Source organism: Oncorhynchus keta, chromosome 26, assembly GCF_023373465.1.
Source record: "Oncorhynchus keta strain PuntledgeMale-10-30-2019 chromosome 26, Oket_V2, whole genome shotgun sequence".
NCBI lineage: Eukaryota > Metazoa > Chordata > Actinopteri > Salmoniformes > Salmonidae > Oncorhynchus > Oncorhynchus keta.
Genome location: NC_068446.1, coordinates 20,177,383 through 20,197,621, shown reverse-complemented (window position 1 = coordinate 20,197,621; position 20,239 = coordinate 20,177,383). Strand labels below are relative to the sequence as shown.

Here is a 20,239-nt window from a genome sequence, read left to right as displayed (position 1 = left end):
GAGTCATCACCATATTACTATACCTATCCAAGCCCCATCAGGTCAAATACTACAAAGATAGAGTAGGGGGTTAAAGGCCTTAATCAAAAACAAAATCCTTCTCTTGGCCTGTACCTTGATGTGGTGAGAGGGCTTCCAACTAAACCAGGCCCATGTTATTGAACCCCTGACTGAGACTGGCTGCCTGTTGGGAACAAGTGACTGGAAGAACTAGCCACAGCACCTGATCGAACATCTCTTGAAAAGCGTCTGCTAAATGGCATATATTATTATTATTATTATTATTATTCTGCCTCTTTCCTCTCTCCTCATCCTTTAACTCTTTCTCTCCTCTCCCTCCAGATGAAATTCTATATCTAGGGATGTCAATCACCTTCCGGAGACACCTGAAACCCCACCTCTTTAAGGAATACCTAGGATAGGATAAGTAATCCTTCCCACCCCCCCCCCCTTTTAAGATTTAGATGCACTATTGTAAAGTGACTGTTCCGTTCCATTGGATGTCATAAGGTGAATGCACCAATTTGTAAGTCGCTCTGGATAAGAGCGTCTGCTAAATGACTTAAATGTAAATGTAAACACAGTGGCCTCCATCATTCTTAAATTTAAGAAGTTTGGAACGACAAAGACTCTTCCAACAGCTGGCTGCCTGGCCAAACTGAGCCATCGGGGGAGAAGGGCCTTAGTCAAGGAGGTGACCAAGAAACCGATGGTCACTCTGACAGAACTCCAGAGTTCCTCTGTGGAGATGGGAGAACCTTCCAGAAGGACAACCATCTCTGCAGCCCTCAACCAATCAGGGTTTTATGGTGGAGTGGTCAGACAGAAGCCACTCCTCAGTAAAAGGCACATGACAGCCCGCTTGGAATTTGCCAAAAGGCACCTAAAGGACTATCAGACCATGAGAAATAAGATTATTTGGTCTGGTGAAACCAAGCTTAAACTCTTTGGCCTGAATACCAAGCATCACCTCTGGAGGAGACCTGGCACCAGCCCTACGGTGAAGAATGGTGGCCTCATACTGTGGGGATGTTTTTCAGGGGACTGGGAGACTAGTCAGGATCGAGGGAAAGATGAACGGAGCACAGAGCGTACAGAGAGATCCTTGAGGAAAACCTGCACCAGACGCTCAGGACCTCCGACTGGGGGGACGAAGGTTCACCTTCCAACCGGACAACGACCCTAAGCACACAGCCAAGACAACGCAGGAATGGCTTTGGGACAAGTATCTAAATGTCCTTGAGTGGCCCAGCCAGAGCCCGGACTTGAACCCACCTGCAAATAGCTGTGCAACGACGCTCCCCATCCAACCTTAGAGCCTGAAAGGATCTGCAGAGAAGAATGGGAGAAACTCCCCAAATACAGTTGTGCCAAGCTTGTAGTGTCATACCCAAGAAGACTCAAGGCTGTAATCAATGCCAAAGGTGCTTCAACAAAGTACTGAGTAAAGGGTCTGAATACTTATGTAAATGTGTTAGTTCAGGTTTTTTTTTATAAACATTTGGTCAAAATGTTTAAAAACCTGTTTGCCATTATGGGGTATTGTGTGTAGATTGATGAGGGGGAAAAACTATTTAATACATTTTAGAATAAGGCGGTAACGTACCAAAATGTAGAAAAGGTCAAGGGGTCTGAATACTTCCGAATGCACGGCATGCTATAACAATACCTTAACACTCACATCTGAGACACAAACGACTCAGAGATCTTTGGTTAATCATTTACTAAAGTTGATCATGACATCCCATTTTAAAAATGAAGAGAGAGAGAAAAAAAACTTGTTACAAGCATTTACTACTGTAACAACAAGGCACTTCTGGTTGAAATCATCTCTGCCCAAATTTTATTACATTGTCAAAAAAGCAAATCAGTGAAAATTATATTAATTTTAATATTGTACCTGTAAACCCACCAAAGGGGGAAAAAATTGAATCAGTGGTGCAAGACCACAGAAGCACACACACTCGCTATATCGCACTCACTCACACATACATACATACATACATACATACATACATACATACAGACGCACACACCTTCTCAATCACACTCGGGAATGACACTTAACACTTAACTCCCTCCACAGTCACAGACACAGCTAATGGAGTCCAATGCCGCAAGAAAGTCAGATTGGGGTTTTAAAGGCTGGCTCCATTGAGGCTGGTAGTGAAGGCTTAGTGCTGGGCTTGTCGCCTGGTGTAGCACGATGCCACTACAAAGTCAAAATATATGGCTGCCGGGCGGTCTTATACTAAAAAGTAACAGCAGCAAACAACAATTTTAGGTTGTGTAAAGTTTTTTTTTCTAAATGACATAATAGGAGTGCAGTGTATTACGCTGTAGTAGTCTTAATAGCAGCATTATAACGCACTCATTCTTCAAACAAGTATGTAAACAATGTTGGTGGGTTCAACCCCTTACAGCCTCTGCATTCCCCTCCATTCCCAAACAACGACTCTCCCAGCACGGGGGGGCTTTTTTTAGCTCACTGTGTAATGGCAGCAAGGGAAAGAACAGTGGTCCCATCCTAGCCCTCAGAGGTCAGAAGGACCTCGGCTCTTCATGACAGAGTCGTAGGAGGGGGGTGCCTCCAGGTCCCAGGGAGGAGGGGTGGGGGACAAGGGGAGGTGTAGAGAGGGGGTCACTCGCACAGAGTCCTCTGACATCTCTCTATGTATCCGGTCCAACCTCCTAGGGAGAGAGAGACGGATTATAGACATATAGTGACAAACTCCCATGTCGCTCAAATCACATTGTTTCATTGTCTCCAAGAATCCTTGTCTCCTGTCCATCCTGCTCAGTGTTATTATACAAGCCGCATACAAGCCGCATACAAGCCGCATACAAGCCGCATACAAACCGCATACAAGCCGCATACAAGCCGCATACAAGCCGCATACAAACCGCATACAAACCGCATACAAGCCGCATACAAGCCGCATACAAACCGCATACAAGCCGCATACAAACCGCATACAAACCGCATACAAACCGCATACAAGCCGCATACAAGCCGCATACAAGCCGCATACAAACCGCATACAAGCCGCATACAAACCGCATACAAACCGCATACAAACCGCATACAAGCCGCATACAAGCCGCATACAAGCCGCATACAAGCCACTGATGCCCACCTTTGGAACATCTAAAAAAATGTTTGTTTTTAACTATAATAACTCAATTTAATACACAACATCACAATAAATCTATTATTTATTTTTGTCAGGTCTACAGAAACATTATGATATGAATATAATGTATTTCAGAAGAACAGAATGAGTTAGCCAGATAACATACAGTAGGCCATGTGCCATGCCATAGGCTTGTTCATTTAGCAGGTAAGATATGCTTGTAAATTCCGTGCCATTATTTTATATTATACAATTTATAGTAAAAATATAATTGATTATAGCTGAATAAAATAAAGGATATTTTTCCCATTCTGGAGCAACTTCACATATGAAGTGGCTATATTGAGCGTAAAAGTGATCATTTGAAACAGGTCCTATACGCTAGATTTAGAGATATTTGGCAAATTTAATTGTGAATGATACAAACCCACAAAAACAGAAACGTCCTCTCACTGTCAACTGCGTTTATTTTCAGCAAACTTAACATGTGCAAATATTTGTATGAACATAACAAGATTCAACACAGACATGTGACTAACAGAAATAGAATAATGTGTCCCTGAACAAAGGGGGGGGGGCAAAATCAAAAGTAACAGTCATGATCTGGTGTGGCCACCAGCTGCATTAAGTACTGCAGTGCATCTCCTCCTGATGGGGGAGATGCACTGCAGTACCAATATGAGATGTTACCCCATTCTTCCACCAAGGCACCTGCAACTTCCCAGATGAGGGGGAAGGGCCCTAGCCCTCATCCTCCAATCCAACAGGTCCCAGACGTGCTCAATGGGATTGAGATCCAGGCTCTTCGCTGGCCATGGCAGAACTGGCCATGGCAGGAAATCATGCACAGTACGAGCAGTATGGCTGGTGGCATTGTAATGCTGGAGGGTCATGTCAGGATGAACCTATAGGAAGGGTACCACATGTGGGAGGAGGATGTCTTCCCTGTAACGCACAGCATTGAGATTGCCTGCAATGACAACAAGCTCAGTCCGTTGATGCTGTGACACACCGCCCCAGACCATGACGAACCTTCCACCTCCAAATCCATCCCACTCCAGAGTAGAGGCCTCGGTCTAACGTTCATTCCTTCGACGATAAACGCGAATCCGACCATCACCCCTGGTGAGACAAAACTGCGACTCGCCAGTGGAGAGCACTTTTTGCAGGTCCTGTCTGGTCCAGCGACGGTGGGTTTGTGCCCATAGGTCGACGTTGTTGCCGGTGATGTCTGGTGAGGGCCTGCCTTACCACAGGCCTACAAGAACTCAGTCCAACCTCTCTCAAGCTATTGCGGACAGTCTGAGCACTGATGGAGGGATAGCGTGTTCCTGGTGTAATCTGGGCAGTTGTTGTTGCCATCCTGTACCTGTCCCGCAGGTGTGATGTTCAGATGTACCGATCCTGTGCAGGTGTTGTTACACGTGGTCTGCCACTGCGAGGACGATCAACTGTACGTCCTGTCTCCCTGTAGCGCTGTCTTAGGCATCTCACAGTACGGACATTGCAATTTATTGCCGTGGCCACATCTGCAGTCCTCATGCCTAAGGCATGTTCGCGCAGATGAGCAGGGACCCTGGGCATCTTTCTTTTGGTGTTTTTCAGAGTCGGTAGAAAGGCCTCTTTATAGTGTCCTAAGTTTTCATAACTGTGACCTGAATTGCCTACCGTCTGTAAGCTGTTAGTGTCTTAACGACCGTTCCACAGGTGTGTGTTCATGACTTGTTTATGGTTCATTGAACAAGCATGGTAAACAGTGTTTAAACCCGTTACAATGAAGATCTGTGAAGTTATTTGGATTTTTACGAATTATCTTTGAAAGAAAGGGTCCTGAAAAAGGGACATTTTATTTTTTGTTGAGTTTATATTGGCTGCATGATGCGCCTATAGGCTATTGATGATTTGAGAAAGTCACAAAAATAGCTTGTGCTCTGTTCCTTGTCTCAGGCTGCACAGCTGTTCTCCCATCAAGTGGTCATATTTTCAATTTAATCTTGTCTTCACTAATATGTCAAATTCGTTTAGATTTAGATTGGCCCATTATCAAATAGGCAAGAACAGAGGCAGAGGGAAAAATACATTCACTCTGTAGGCACTGGAATAGTGAATGGAGGCCACTTTCCTGCTGGTTAGTTTTTCAATCAGGAAGGGTAAGCTACTCTGGTTAATTTAATCCTTCCATCAACCACTGTTTGAGGCGCATACAGCCTCTCGACAGGGGATATTCTGCTCAAACTCTGTATGCCATGGGCTCTCAAACCCTGTTCCTGCAGCTACCCAGTGCTTCATTTTGGAAACCAAGTGAAATCTGTATGGGAACATTGATAGTAACATGTTTTCACAGCTAAAAATATTTAATTAAACTGTTGACAGTGCGCTCGGAAAGGAAAATGTCCAATACAATTTTACTATAATTGTAAGCTATCTCTGTAAACCACCCTGCACAATCAATGAAACAACCGCATCGCTTAGGCCTATACATTCTTTCCCAAACTCATGGATAGTCTAGAGCGTAGCATAAGGTAACCAGTCCATCTATCAGGTATCACTGGTAAGACCCAGATGCAGACCGTGTCAAAGTAACCATGGACCGCAGGCAGGGTCAGGTCAAGCAGAGGTTGGTAATCCAGAGGTGGGGCAAAGGTACAGGACGGCAGCCTCAGGGGCAGGCAGAGAGGTCAGGCGGGTGGGTACAGGGTCAGGACAAGCAAGGGTCAAAAACCAGGAGGATGAGAAAAGAGAGACTGAGGAAAAGCAGGACCTGACAAAAAAAAATGCTGGTAGGCTTGACAAACAAGACGAACTGGCAACAGACAAACAGAGAACACAGGTATAAATACACAGGGTATAACTGGGAAGATGGGCAACACCTGGACGGGGGTGGAGACAATCACAAAGACAGGTGAAACAGATCAGGGTGACACCATCCAGTATGCATAATAATACAGTCCACACTCAAAGGCGATTACTAGAATTTGTTTGATTTTGGAGTATAGGCTAGACCAATTATGTACCAAAGACATCTTAAATCTGTTTTTTTGTTTTGTTTTTCTGCTGTGCGTAATATGCGATAGGCTATGCATTGTGTAACGTACGGCACAATTATTATTTTAATTTGGGGGGGGGGGGTTCAGGCTTGGGCTCATATATAGGCATATGTGTATGCATTAGCTCTAATATATGTATGTTTTTAATTCATCCTCACCTTAGAAAGGGCTGTCCATTTCCTTGTGTTAGGCTTTGAAACCACACCCACATGGACCATGTTTTCCACTCAGTTTCAACCCGTTGTTGAACTTCTTTCTTCAAATTGATCAATCACATTGAGGTGAGTTTTAAACGCAAAAATACTGTTTTGATGATGAGTTTGATGTGATTTTTGATTGCATATGCATTGATGTCTGACTGGTTACAGGTACAATAAAGTACCAGGCCATTAGGACCTGATGGTCGTCAGTGTGTTTGGTACTACCAATGCGTGTCAAATCAAATAAAAAAAATATATTTTTTTGCATGCTTCCTAAACAACAGGTGAAGACTAACAGTAAAATGCTTACTTACGGGGCCCTTCCCAACAATGCAGGGAGAAAAAAAAGATGAATAATAGACAACACGAGGAGTGCATAAGAGGAGATTACCGTGACTCAACGGTCACGTGAAATTTTACTGTGGTCATGACTAATGACTGCCGTAACAGCCCTGTGTGTGTTTACCTCTGGATGGCCAGGGCCTGGTGTGGGCTGTAGCGTGTTCCTGTGCGGGGGTGTAACAGGAAGTGTCCAGGTACGTCCAACACCTGTAGCGTTGTCATGACAATACAGAGTCCCGCGGTGGTCAGTGTCGCTCCGGTAACAGCCATCAGCACCCCCAGCCAGAGGGCTGGACCTTGCAGAGTCAGGAAACCCCCTACTACCTGCATACATACATACATACATACATACATACATACATACATACATACATACATACATACATACATACATACATACATACATACATACATACATACATACATACAGTAAGCCAGGACACCATCTATATACTTGTTAACAAAAAAAGACACACAGCTAGAAATCTGCACCCTCCTACCATCATCACTGGGCCTAGAGAGAGCAGCATGCCCTGGGGAGATGGCCTCCTTCTCTCCCTCTGTCTGCCTGGAGTTACTCCCTGACTTGGCTCACACACACTACACTCCTCCTGCAACACCATCATACACAATCTGCAGGGGAGAGAGAGAAAGATGAATGAGCGTAATGTTTATTGTTAATTTTGTATTGTTTATTTCCCATTTGTTTCTTGTCAATTTCACTTGCTTTGGCAATGTAAACATGTGCTTTCCATGCCAATAAAGCCCTTTAAATTGCATTTAAATTGAGATATCAAAGAGGGTTAGAGAGTTATCAGATGATCACTTGTTGATTGAACTAGGGCATACCATTTTACCTTCTGAAGAAGCTTCCAGTTGCCCAGCCGGGGATAAAGGAAGGATAGTAATTATTTAGTTTCTATACATCTCCGTTGTTTTTTTTTACTAATCTCTTCAACTAGTTTCTTCCTTTATGCTTTCCATGTGGCATGCGGGGCTGTGATTGTTATCTAAACTAAATTTAAGAATCTCAAGAATCAAATGATTCTACTCGACCGAGAGTATAATTTAAAACTCATCCCGCTTGCTTTGCCAGAGGTAATCTTGATCGATCCTTTAAATCCGTTATAACGTTGCATCGCGGTCGACATTGAATGTGTGTCGAGTTGTGGGCAGGGCAGGACACTCGCCCCCGGTAGTCACACAGCCCCTGCGCGTGGTAAAAGGAAGTCGGTTTCTGAATGTTATTCGGTGACCGTAGGAGGAAAGGATCAAGACAGAGAGAGGGGGCGGGAACGGAGAGAGACAGGGTGGGGCAGTGGCGGAGAAGAGAAAGATCTGGATATCGTCAGTGTTTTATCAAAAACATGTTCGGCTGTTGATTTATCTAGACGAAGCTGTGTGAGGAGGGGGGGAGGATATATGCCATTCCTATTGTGTGGTGTAATTAATTATCCATAGACTCGTTTTCAATTAGTTGGACAGTGTAGGTTATTATCTCTGAAGCAGATCACTTTGATTCAAATTGTTTCAGTGAACAAGCAAACCTATAATCTTCAATGATTAAAATGTGATGATTGACTGGCCAGTCAGTCATCTCTATTACCAGAATGTGTTGATCGAGAGAGCCTAACCTGGAGCCTCATTTATCAATGTAACGTTGCGTAGAAACTATTCTAAAATACTACTCCCGGAAGTTCATACGCATATAACATTTGTGATTTATCAAACAATCCTACTAGCGTCAGATGCACACCAGAAGGGGAGAACCATTGATAAATAAAAATTGTTCTTAGCCTCAGTGGTTGTGCACAACCTTGGGTAGTTGCATTTCGGAAACGCCCCAAATTAACCATTTGGTCAAAATCACCCCTTTTAAAACTTCTTCCGAATTGGTCGTTCCCTTACAGGACGGTTGAGCTAATTTAGGCTAATGTGATTAGCATGAGGTTGTAAGAAGCATGAACATTTCCCAGGACATAGACATAACTGATATTGGCAGAAAGCTTACATTATTGTTAATCTAACTGCGCTGTCCAATTTACAGTAGCTATTACAGTGAAATAATACCATGTTATTGTTTGAGGAGAGTGCACAATTTTGAACATGAAAAGTTATAAACAAATTAGGCACATTTGGGCAGTCTTGATGCAAAATTTTGAACAGAAATGCAATGGTTCATTGGATCAGTCTGAAACTTTGTACAGACACTGCTGCCATCTAGTGTCCAAAATCTAAATTGCACATGGGCTGGAATAATACATTATGGCCTTTCTCTTGCATGTCAAAGATGATTGTACAAACAAAGTGTTTTCTTTGTATTATCTTTTACCAGATCTAATGTGTTATATTCTCCTACATTCCTTTCACATTTCCACAAACTTAAGTGTTTACTTTCAAATGGTATCAATAATATGCATATCCTTGCTTCAGGGCCTGAGCTACAGGCAGTTAGATTTGGGTATGTCGTTTTAGGCGATTTATTTTTAAAGGGTCCAATCCTTACGAGATTTGTAAAGCCCAGGGGGAATATATAAAGTCGTACCATGAAATTCAACGCGCAACCAAACGAAGCGAAGAAGAAAAAAAAACTTTTCCAAGACAGAAATAGAGGTGCTAGTATCAGAGATTGAGTAAAACCAAAATGTTTTTTGGGGTTCGCTCAGTTGTGGCGATGACCAGTAAAAATAACAACATGCTAACATTGCTGTTCTGTAGAATGACCGAGCAGTGCGTTCCACCTGGCCACCATATTCAGCAGCGTCCTTTTGCGCGTAACATAATTTATCACTTGCACATTAAGCATGGAAACCTGTTTACATAGTTAAAATTGTTTGGGGATATACAGTTGAAGTCAGATGTTTACATACACTTATGTTGGAGTCATTAAAACTCATTTTTCAACCACTCCACAAATGAACAAACTATAGTTTAACCATGTCAGTTAGGATATCTACTTTGTGCATGACACAAGTAATTTTTCCACAATTGTTTACAGACAGATTATTTCATTTATAATCCACTGTATCCCAATTCCAGTGGGTCACAAGTTTACATACACTAAGTAGACTGTGCCTTTAAACAGCTTGGAGAATTCCAGAAAATGATGGCATGGCTTTAGAAGCTTCTTAGAAGCCTAATTTACATCATTTGAGTGAATTGGAGGTGGTGTACCTGTGGATGTATTTCAAGTCCTACCTTCAAACTCAGTGCCTCTTTGCTTGACATCATGGGGAAATCAAAATAAATCAGCCAAGACCTCAGAAGAAAATTGTGGACCTCCAAGTCTAGTTAATCCTTGGGAGCAATTTCCAAACGCCTGAAGGTACCACGTTCATTTGTACAAACAATAGTACGCAAGTATAAACATGGGACCACGCGACACGTCCTGTCTCCTAGAGATGAACGTACTTTGGTGCGAAAAGTGCAAATATATCCCAGAACAACAGCAAAGGACCTTGTGAAGACGCTGGAGGAAACGGGTACAAAAGTATCTAAACTCAGCAAAAAAAGAAACGTCCCTTTTTCAGGACACTGTCTTTCAAAGATAATTCGTAAAAAGACAAATAACTTCACAGATCTTCATTGTAAAGGGTTTAAACACTGTTTCCCATGCTTGTGCAATGAACCATAAACAATTAATTAACATGCACCCGTGGAACGGTCGTTAAGACACTAACAGCTTGCAGCCGGTAGCCAATTAAGGTCACAGTTATGAAAACTTAGGACACTAAAGATGCCTTTCTAATGACTCTGAAAAATACCAAAAGAAAGATGCCCAGGGACCCTGCTCACCTGCGTGAACGTGCTTTAGGCATGCTGCAAGGAGACATGAGGACTGCAGATGTGGCCAGGGCAATAAATTGCAATGTCCGTACTGTGAGACACCTAAGACAGAACTACAGAGAGACAGGATGGACAGCTGATCGTTCTCGCAGTGGCAGACCACGTGTAATAACACCTGCACAGGATCAGTACATCTGAACATCACACCTGCGGGACAGGTACAGGATGGCAACAACAACTGCCTGGGTTACAAAAGGAACACACCATTTTTTTTCTTTTTTTTCTTTTTCCATTTTTTTTTCACCTTTATTTAACCAGGTAGGCTAGTTGAGAACAAGTTCTCATTTGCAACTGCGACCTGGCCAAGATAAAGCATAGCAGTGTGAACAGACAACACAGAGTTACACATGGAGTAAACAATTAACAAGTCAATAACACAGTAGAAAAAAAGAGAGTCTATATACATTGTGTGCAAAAGGCATGAGGAGGTAGGCGAATAATTACAATTTTGCAGATTAACACTGGAGTGATAAATGATCAGATGGTCATGTACAGGTAGAGATATTGGTGTGCAAAAAAGCAGAAAAGTAAATAAATATAAACAGTATGGGGATGAGGTAGGTAAAATTGGGTGGGATATTTACCGATAAGACTATGTACAGCTGCAGCGATCGGTTAGCTGCTCAGATAGCAGATGTTTGAAGTTGGTGAGGGAGATAAAAGTCTCCAACTTCAGCGATTTTTGCAATTCATTCCAGTCACAGGCAGCAGAGTACTGGAACGAAAGGCCCGCATCTCAATTCCATTGAGCACGTCTGGGACCTGTTGGATCGGAGGGTGAGAGCTTGGAAATGTCCGGGAACTTGCAGGTGCCTTGGTGGAAGAGTGGGGTAACATCTCATGGCAAGAACTGGCAAATCTGGTGCAGTCCATGAGGAGGAATGGACTGCAGTACTTAATGAAGCTGGTGGCCACACCAGATACTGACTGTTACTTTTGATTTTGACCCCCCCCTTTGTTCAGGGACACATTATTCCATTTCTGTTAGTCACATGTCTGTGGAACTTGTTCAGTTTATGTCTCAGTTGTTGAATATTATGTTCATACAAATATTTACACATGTTAAGTTTGCTGAAAATAAACACAGTTGACAGTGAGAGGACATTTCTTTTTTTGCTCAGTTTATATCCACAGTAAAACGAGTCCTATATCAACATAACCTGAAAGGCCGCTCAGAAAGGAAGAAGCCACTGCTCCAAAACTGCCATAACAAAGCCGGACTATGGTTTGCAACTGCACATGCGGACAAGATCGTACTTTTTGGAGAAATTTCCTCTGGTCTGATGAAACAAAAATAGAACTGTTTGAAAGTAATGATCATCGTTATGTTTGGAGGGGGATGCTTGTAAGCCGAAGAACACCATCCCAACCGTGAAGTACAAGGGTGGCAGCATCATGCTTTTGTGGGGGTGCTTTGCTGCAGGAGGGACTGGTGCACTTTACAAAATAGATGGCATAATGAGAAAAGATAATTCTGTGTATATATTGAAGCAACATTAGTCAGGAAGTTAAAGCTTGGTCGCAAATGGAGAATGACCCAAAGCAAACTTCCAAAGTTGTGGCAAAATGGCTTAAGGACCACAAAGTCAAGTTATTGGAGTGGCCTTCTCAAAGCCCTGACCTCCATTCTATAGAATTTTTTTGGGCAGAACTGAAAAAGCGTGTTCAAGCAAGGAGACCTACAAACCTGACTCAGTTACACCAGCTCTGTCAGGAGGAATGGGCCAAAACTCACCCAACTTATTGTGGGAAGCTTTTGGAAGGCTACCTGAAACACTTGACCCAAGTTCAACAATTTAAAGGCAATGCTACCAAATACTAATTGAGTGTATGTAAACTTCTGACCAACTGGGAATGTGATGAAAGTAATAAAAGCTGAAATAAATCTCTCTCTACTATTATGACATTTCACATTCTTAAAATAAAGTGGTGACCTAAGGCCTATCTGACCTATGGCCGTGGAATTTTTACGAGGATTAAATGTCAGGAATTGTGAAAAACTGAGTTGAAATTTATTTGGCTAAAGTGTATGTAAACTTCCGACTTCAACTGTATTTTATGTGGGTGCGTCTATTTCTCCGTTCATATTTGGGCACCCATCGTTGCAAATAAATCTCTTGACTTCGAACTGTTGTGCGATTGTGTGTGGAAATTGTATGTTACTGTTAGTTTTGCTGATGATTGCATACAAAACATTGGCTCATCAAGGGGTGTGAGATGCCGATCAGCAAGCTCCCGTTGAAAAGGGCCTGTTTTGAAAGGTACCTGTTGTGGATATCACTTGGATGTGCAACGGAATGGCAAATGTTTGCCTTTTTTCAAGTAGGTATTAAATCCCCACAAAAATCATATAACATTGGTTTTGGGAAACAATATCTGATGAGCCAATCTGTACTTTGCAGAACAACTCCCACCTGTCTCTAAAAATGAGCTCTCTGGAAAATGCAGCATGTGTCAAATCATCCAAAAGCAAAATCAGCCATCTCTTATTTGATTACCCATTATCTCAGTATTTTACCTCTAATTTAACAAATTTTACTTGATGTGGATTGTTATCTTAACAAATGCACTCATGTGGTCAAATTATAGGCTATAGCAGGTCAAGATACTTTTGTATATATAGTGTATGTGGACACCCTTTCAAATGAGTGGATTTGGCTATTTCAAATCTAATTTTATGGGTCACATACAAGTGCTTAGCAGATGTTATTGCGGGTGTAACGAAATGCCTGTGTTTCTAGCGATAGTGAAGTAATATCTAACAATTCCACAACATATAGCCAATACACACAAATCTACGTAAAGGAATGGAATTAAGCATATATAAATATATGGACAAGCAATGTCAAAGCGGCATAGACTAAGATACATTAGGATAGAATACAGTATATACATATGAGATGAGTAATGCAAAATATGTAAACATTATAAAAGTGACTAGTGTTCAATTTATTGAAGTCGCCAGTGATTTCAAGTCTATGAATGCTGAGCACGCCACCTTGTGGGTCCCCAGTGTTGAGGATCAACGAAGTGGAGGTGTTGTTTCCTACCTTCACCACCTGGGGGTGGCCCGACAGGAATTCCAGGACCCAGTTGTGCAGGGCTGGCTTCAGACCCAGGACCTCAAGCAGAATGATGAGCTTGGAGGGTACTATGGTGTTGAATGCTGAGCTATAGTCAATGAACAGCATTCTTACATAGGTATTCCTCTTATCCAGATGGGATAGGGATGTGCGATGGTGATTGCATCGTCAGTGGATCTATTGGGGTGGTAAGGAAATTGAAGTGGGTCTAGGGTGACAGGTAAGGTAGAGGTGATATGATCCTTAACTAGCCTCTCAAAGCACTTCATGATGACTGAAGTGAGTGCTACGGGGTGGGGCGGTAGTCATTTAGTTCAGTTATCTTTGCTTTCTTGGGTACAGGAACAATGGTGGCTATCTTGAAGCATGTGGGAACAGCAGACTGGGATAAAGCAGATATTGAATATGTCCGTAAACACAATAGCCAGCTGGTCTGCGCATCCTCTGAGGATGCGGCTAGGGATGCCGTCTGGGCCGGCAGCCTTTCGAGGGTTAACACCCTTAAACTTCTTACTTACGGCAGCCACGGAGAAGGAGAGCCCACAGTCCTTGATAATGGGCCGCTCCGGTAACCCTTTTGGTTAGGGTAGGTTTCAATAGTCACAGTGGGTACAACATCACCTATACACTTCCTGATAAACTCAGTCACCGTATCAGTATATTCGTCAAGGTTATTGTTGAAGGGTACCCGGAACATATCCCAGTCCGCGTGATCAAAACAATTTTGAAGCGTGGATTCCGATTGGTCAGACAAGCGTAGAATAGTCCTTAGCACGGGTAATTACTGTTTGATAATACTGTCGGCATTTGATTGAGGTATTCTAGGTCAGGTGAACAAAAGGACTTGAGTTCCTGTATGTTATCACAATCACACCATGAGTCGTTAATCATGAAACATACACCCGCCCTTCTTCTTCCTGGAGAGATATTTATTCCTGTCTCCGCGATGAACTGAGAACCCAACTGGCTGGACTGACTCAAACAGTATATCCCGGGAGAGCCATGATTCTGTGAAACAGAGTATGTTGCAATCCCTGATGTCTCTCTGGAAAGAAATCATCGACCTGAGTTTGTCAACTTTATTATCCAGAGACTGAACAATAGCGAGTAATATTCTCGGAAGCGGTGGGTGGTGTGCGCACCTAAGTCGGACTAGAAGACCAATCCGAGTACCTCTGCCAGCGGTGTTTTGGGTTGGCCTCTGGAATCAGTTAATTTGCCCTGGGGGGTGCGAACAAAGGATCCGATTCAGGAAAGTCGTGTTCCTGGTCGTAATGCTGGTAGAGCTGGTGAGTTACAGCTGCTCTGATATCCAATAGTTCTTCTCGGCTGTATGTAATAACACAGAAAAACTGCTGGGCTAATAATGTAAGAAATAATAAATTAAAAAAACTAAATACAGCAAAGTTTCCTGAGAGCTAGAAGCACGGCAGCTCTCTCTGTCGGTGCCATTTCGTTGTTCTTTCAGCCACACCCATTGAAGACAGGAGTATAAAGTCAAGCACACCGCCATGCGATCTACATAGACAAACATTCACAGTAGAATGATCTTACTGAAGAGCTCAGTGACTAGAATGCAATGCCACCTTTCCAACAATTAAGTTCATCCAATTTCTGCCCTGCTAGAGCTGTCCCGGTCAACTGTAAGTGCTGTTATTGTGAAGTGGAAACTTCTAGGAGCAACAACGGTTCAGCCGGGAAGTGGTATTCCACACAGCTCACAGAAAGGGACCTCCGAGTGCTGAAGCATGTACCGCAGAAAAATCATCTGTCCTCCGTTGCAACACTCACTACCGAGTTCCAAACTGCCCCTGGAAGCAATGTCAGCACAATAACTGTTCATCGGGAGCTTCATGAGATGTCTTTCCATGGCCCTAGCAGCCGCACACATGCCTAAGATCACGGTCTGCAATGCCAAGCGTCGTTTGGAGTGGTGTAAAGCACACTGTCATTGGCCTCTGGAGCAGTGGAAACGAGTTCTCTCGAGTGATGAATCACACTTCACCATCTGGCAGTCCTGGTTCGGGGAATTTGTATTTTTTTAGTTGAACCTTTATTTAACTAGGCCGGCCAAACCCTCCCCTAACCCAGACGATGCTGAGACAATTGTGTACCGCCCTATGGGACTCACGATCACGGCCGGTTGTGATACAGCCTGGGATCGAACCAGGGTCTGTAGTGATGCTTCTATCACTGAGATACAGTGCCTTAGACTTCTGACCCACTCGGGAGCCCTAAAAGACAGTCATGGTTTGGACTAGGCCCCTTTGTTCCAGTGAAGGGAAATCTTAATGCTACAGCATAAAATGACATTCTGTGCTTCTAGCTTTATGGCAAAAGTTTGGGAGAGGCCCCTTTCCTGTTTCAGCATGACAATGCCCCTGTGCACAAAGCGAGGTGCATACAGAAAGTGTTTGTCGAGATTGGTGTGGAAGAACTTGACTAGCCTGCACAGAACCGTGACCTTAACCCCATCGAACACCTTTGGGATGAATGGAAGCAAGTCCCTGCAGCAATGTTCCAACATCTAGTGGAAAGCCTTCCCAGATTAATGTAGGCTGTTATAGCAGTAAAGAGGGGACCAACTCCATATTAATGCCCATGATTTTGGAATGAGATGTTTGACGAGTATGTCCACATACTTTTGGTCATGTAGTGTATGTTGCATGAATTCAGTGGAAATACAATGGAATAAAAAAACAATTTAATGATTACTCTCCCAACTTCACACATTTTCAACATATATTTTCCTCATTCTACACATGACAAGCAGTTCCCTTATTCCACCACATGCCACTGTGCATACGCAATGTCATGGCTGTGCTTAAATTTGTGCAGCCTCAATCATATTTCATATTGATAAATCTCACACTCTGCGTGGAAATTATCCCAAGCATTATTTACACACAGATTTGTGCCTATGCATTATTGATAAATGAGGCCCCTGGAATCTAATTCCTAAATTCATAGTCTTATACAACAAAATTGCACAGAATAACAATATGTGCATTTATAAAGTACCATAACTCAATCATTAATCAGCCAAGGAGATACATCTCTGGGCTGATTCTGTATGTGGAGCCTGTTTCTACATACTACATTCTTCTTGTGGCAGAACAGGTGGGTCATCATGTGCTACAGATTGACCATGCAGAGCCTTTAAGGGTCATGTCTAGATGGGATACAGCTTTTGTCAAATTTGACGTCAAACGTTTTATTTTAGCTAATCCTTTTCCTAAACTTAACAGCCTGCTACATTTACCTAAACCGCTGCGTAAATTCTATGCTTGATCTGAAAATGTGGTAGGAGACACCATTTGGAGGGTGTGACGCAATTTCGTGGCCTCCGGAGTCGTGCAGAGGCCAAATTGAGCTCCATACCGCATCGCCATGCACCTCCCAAATGTTGTAACAATGTGGAGGGATCCATATAGCGCTGTATAGTCCTGCATTGACATGATTGGTTGACGGTAGATGGGGGCGGGAGGTCCTGTACAAACACAAACTCACTTCCTTGACAACTTACTTCATAACAGTTCTACTCAACAGCTCTGCGCTGATCCGCGAAGCACAAGAGGTATGAATGCCCTGATTTCTGCAGAGGCCGTTTCACCGTAAATGCTGCACGGCAAATGCAGACGACAGATTGACCATGCGTCGCCTTTAAACCTGCTAAGAAAATTCTATGTTGACTGAAGCTGTATCCCTGCTAGACAAAACCCTTTAGAGGGGGCTGGATGTGGTATTTGTATGGTTTTCGTTGTCTAGCATATCGACTGACCACTAGATGTCCTCGCAGACACATTAATGTATCACATTTGGATTTCAAAAGTACTAGATGACATGAAATCATTTCAAGTATTCAGACTATTTTGTTGAACTTTACATAATTAAATAGTATTTAACTTTTATATTCTGTTACACATGCATATAATGTAAAGAGCTAGCAGAGGCAGGGAAAGGCACTGCGGACATTGAGTGTGGTTTGCACTTTTGGGCTATTCCATCGGTTCCTTTGCACCAGGCAAACTCAATGTCCCATTTAAAAGGTAGCTTGTGAAAACATGCTCAACTACAGGTTGTTGAAGAGAGACAGATAATATGCTGCTCAGAGTGTTGCTTTAGGGCAATCTCCTATTCCTGCCTTTTCCTATGGGCTGACAGCTGATTGGAAGAGCCTGAGTGAAGGGTGTGGCCACAGTATTCCTCCTCCAGTGTGGTGGGTGGAGGCAGTGTGTGGGCCTGTCTGGTGATGTCACACCTCAAAGCTGATCTCCCGTGATCGGCCAAACAGGGGTTCCGAGGCCAGGTGTGTGTCTGAGTAGGCGCGGCGCAGGTGGGTGGAGCTACAGGTGGTCTTTATGGCGACCTCGTAGGGAGGTGGGGGGCCCAGCCCGGGGGGGTAGCGGGAAGGGGGGCTGAGTGGGGGGTAGTCCACATCATTAGCCCCATACACACCTCGCCGCTGGTGCTCGGTCCTAGACACAAACACACACACATAAAGGACAGTTACAGTACATGCACAGTGCATTGTAACCTTTCATTGTAACCTTTTAATGTACTTTCAATTCAACAATAACAATTCAAGAAGGATGTGTTACCTCTGCAGTAGGGCTGACTGGGACTCTGGGAAGTGTCCAACAGGACCACGGGGGCTGAAGAGGACATGTCCCAGGTCAGGATGGGCGTATCGGCCAGGGTAGTTGAGGTCTGGGTGTGGGTAGGGATAGTTGGGGTGTTCTCCCTGGTGGGGGTATTGGGGGAAGTTGGGGTACTCTCCCTGGCTGTACTCTACCTGGTGCTTGTTACTCATGGCCCAGAGAAGCCCCAGGATCAGCATGACGGCTCCCAGCACCACACAGCACAGAGAGAACGCCTGCAGGCGGCTCTGTAATAATAATACATAACATTATTTTATTATTAACCATAATCATAACAGTAATAATAATAGATTGTACATTGTATCTCTTTATGGTACCCACCTGTGAGGAGGTGAGAAAGGCAGTGGAGCCGCCTGTCGCGATGAGAAAGACTCCGAGGAAGATGGCGCCGTGGTGGAGGGAAGGCATCGCTCTGGGACCTCCGGGGATGAGGTTTGTGTGTGTGTTAGTTTCTGTGGTTCAGGGAAGGCATCTCCCTCTCTATGGGATCACCAGGGATGTAACCGCCTGGTAAATAACCCGTTGGGCGTGCTCTGTTCTGGTCAGTTCCATGGGACCAGGTCCCATTCCAAGTGTGGTTCCCAGGTCCGTGTGGGTTATTTGGAGTCAAGAAGCAAAGGTGATGAATGGATTTGAAGTTAAATGAAAGTTAAAGTTGAAAGACATTTGCACAGAGTCTCATTATCTTCAGGTACAGCAGTAGAAATACAAATGAAATGGAGGAAATGTTGGTTTTCTTTTATTCCTTCCAGACTGGATGATGAAATGAAGACAAAAGATGAGGTGATCACCATCAATTTCTTTTAGAATAATAGAGACCCATTTTCCAATGATATCCAGAAGCTCACATAAAAAATGGTCAATATCATACAGTTTCTTAAATGAAGACACTGAAAGCAGGAGAGAATCATCCGGGAGGGCTGAGTGAGTGTGTGAGAGAGAGAGAGAATTAGTGTGTGGTGTGCGTGTTCCGGGCAGGAGAGACAGACGAGTTGACAGCAGAGCCCATTAATTACTGGCGCCCCACCCTCTTGTCTAATGTGTGTGTACAACTCACCAGGCAAGTAATGCTCCATTCATGTGTGTGCATGTTTGCATGCCTCGGTGTATGTGTATTCGCATGTTCACTCCTTTTCATATGACCCAACAACTGAAAGTGAATTCAACTGAAAACAATCAGTCAGAAATCTCTCCTGTGCCAGTGCTTGACTTGGACTGAAATAGGAGTCGATACTCATTTTGGGTACCGGTACTGTTTATATTTAGGTGCAGGAGCTCCACAATATAATTGAGCGACTATTCTATTAGAGGAACAGGAGCTCAAGCAGTAGACCATTTGAGGTGTTGGTACTCAGCTCCGGTGAGCTCCTCCTGCCCAAGTCAAGCATGGCTCCTGTCACTGTGACAGTTCATAGATGTGGCTAAAGCTAGGTATCCAGACCTACCTCACTGTATGGATAGGGTATATGGTATTATTTATCTAGTTTGATTTCAGACTAATAGTTAACTATGGATATTTAAGGATGTATTCGCACTGTATTCACACATTCAATTTATTTTCATTGGTTAGGGTTTCATGTATCCTAATAATCAATGTAGTTTTATTACCTGTTTTATTGGTATAGTTTTATTTCTTGGCTATATGATTGCAATAACTACTATTGTAATTATATGGAAGTTATAATAGTTTATAGTTTAATTAATATAGCCTATGTTTTTCATATAGTTTAATAATTGTATCATGCATATAATAGGATATTGAAATACTGTAGGCCTAGTTTAAAATAATTGTATTTGTTTTTACAACGTTTTATTGATTTACAACAGTTAGGTAATACATGATATGTTAATGAAGGCATGAGCAGGGGGTGAATGGTGTGACGAGCTTTCTGCTCTCTGATTGGACGAAGCGCGCCGACATGCAAC

At 43.2% G+C, this 20,239-nt stretch overlaps 1 protein-coding gene across 1 annotated transcript; it reads right to left on the bottom strand.

Annotated features, from left to right (window-relative positions):
• Positions 1-16,344: 16,344 nt before the first annotated feature.
• On the bottom strand, positions 16,345-20,165 carry si:dkeyp-51f12.2 (uncharacterized protein LOC100151460 homolog). The gene is made up of 3 exons (XM_035737272.2): positions 18,635-20,165; positions 18,254-18,540; positions 16,345-18,130 (listed from the first exon to the last, which is right to left on the bottom strand). The coding sequence occupies exons 1-3, from the start codon at positions 18,719-18,721 to the stop codon at positions 17,908-17,910; spliced, it is 597 nt and encodes a 198-aa protein (XP_035593165.1). The 5' UTR covers positions 18,722-20,165; the 3' UTR covers positions 16,345-17,907.
• Positions 20,166-20,239: the final 74 nt, after the last annotated feature.

Coding starts and splice junctions, on each gene's coding strand:
- si:dkeyp-51f12.2 (XM_035737272.2), bottom strand. CDS start 18,721: ATGCCTTCCCTCCACCACGGCGCCATCTTCCTCGGAGTCTTTCTCATC. Junction 18,541..18,634: donor CCTTTCTCACCTCCTCACAG/GTGGGTACCATA, acceptor TTATTATTACAG/AGCCGCCTGCAGGCGTTCTC. Junction 18,131..18,253: donor CAGTCAGCCCTACTGCAGAG/GTAACACATCCT, acceptor GTTTGTGTCTAG/GACCGAGCACCAGCGGCGAG.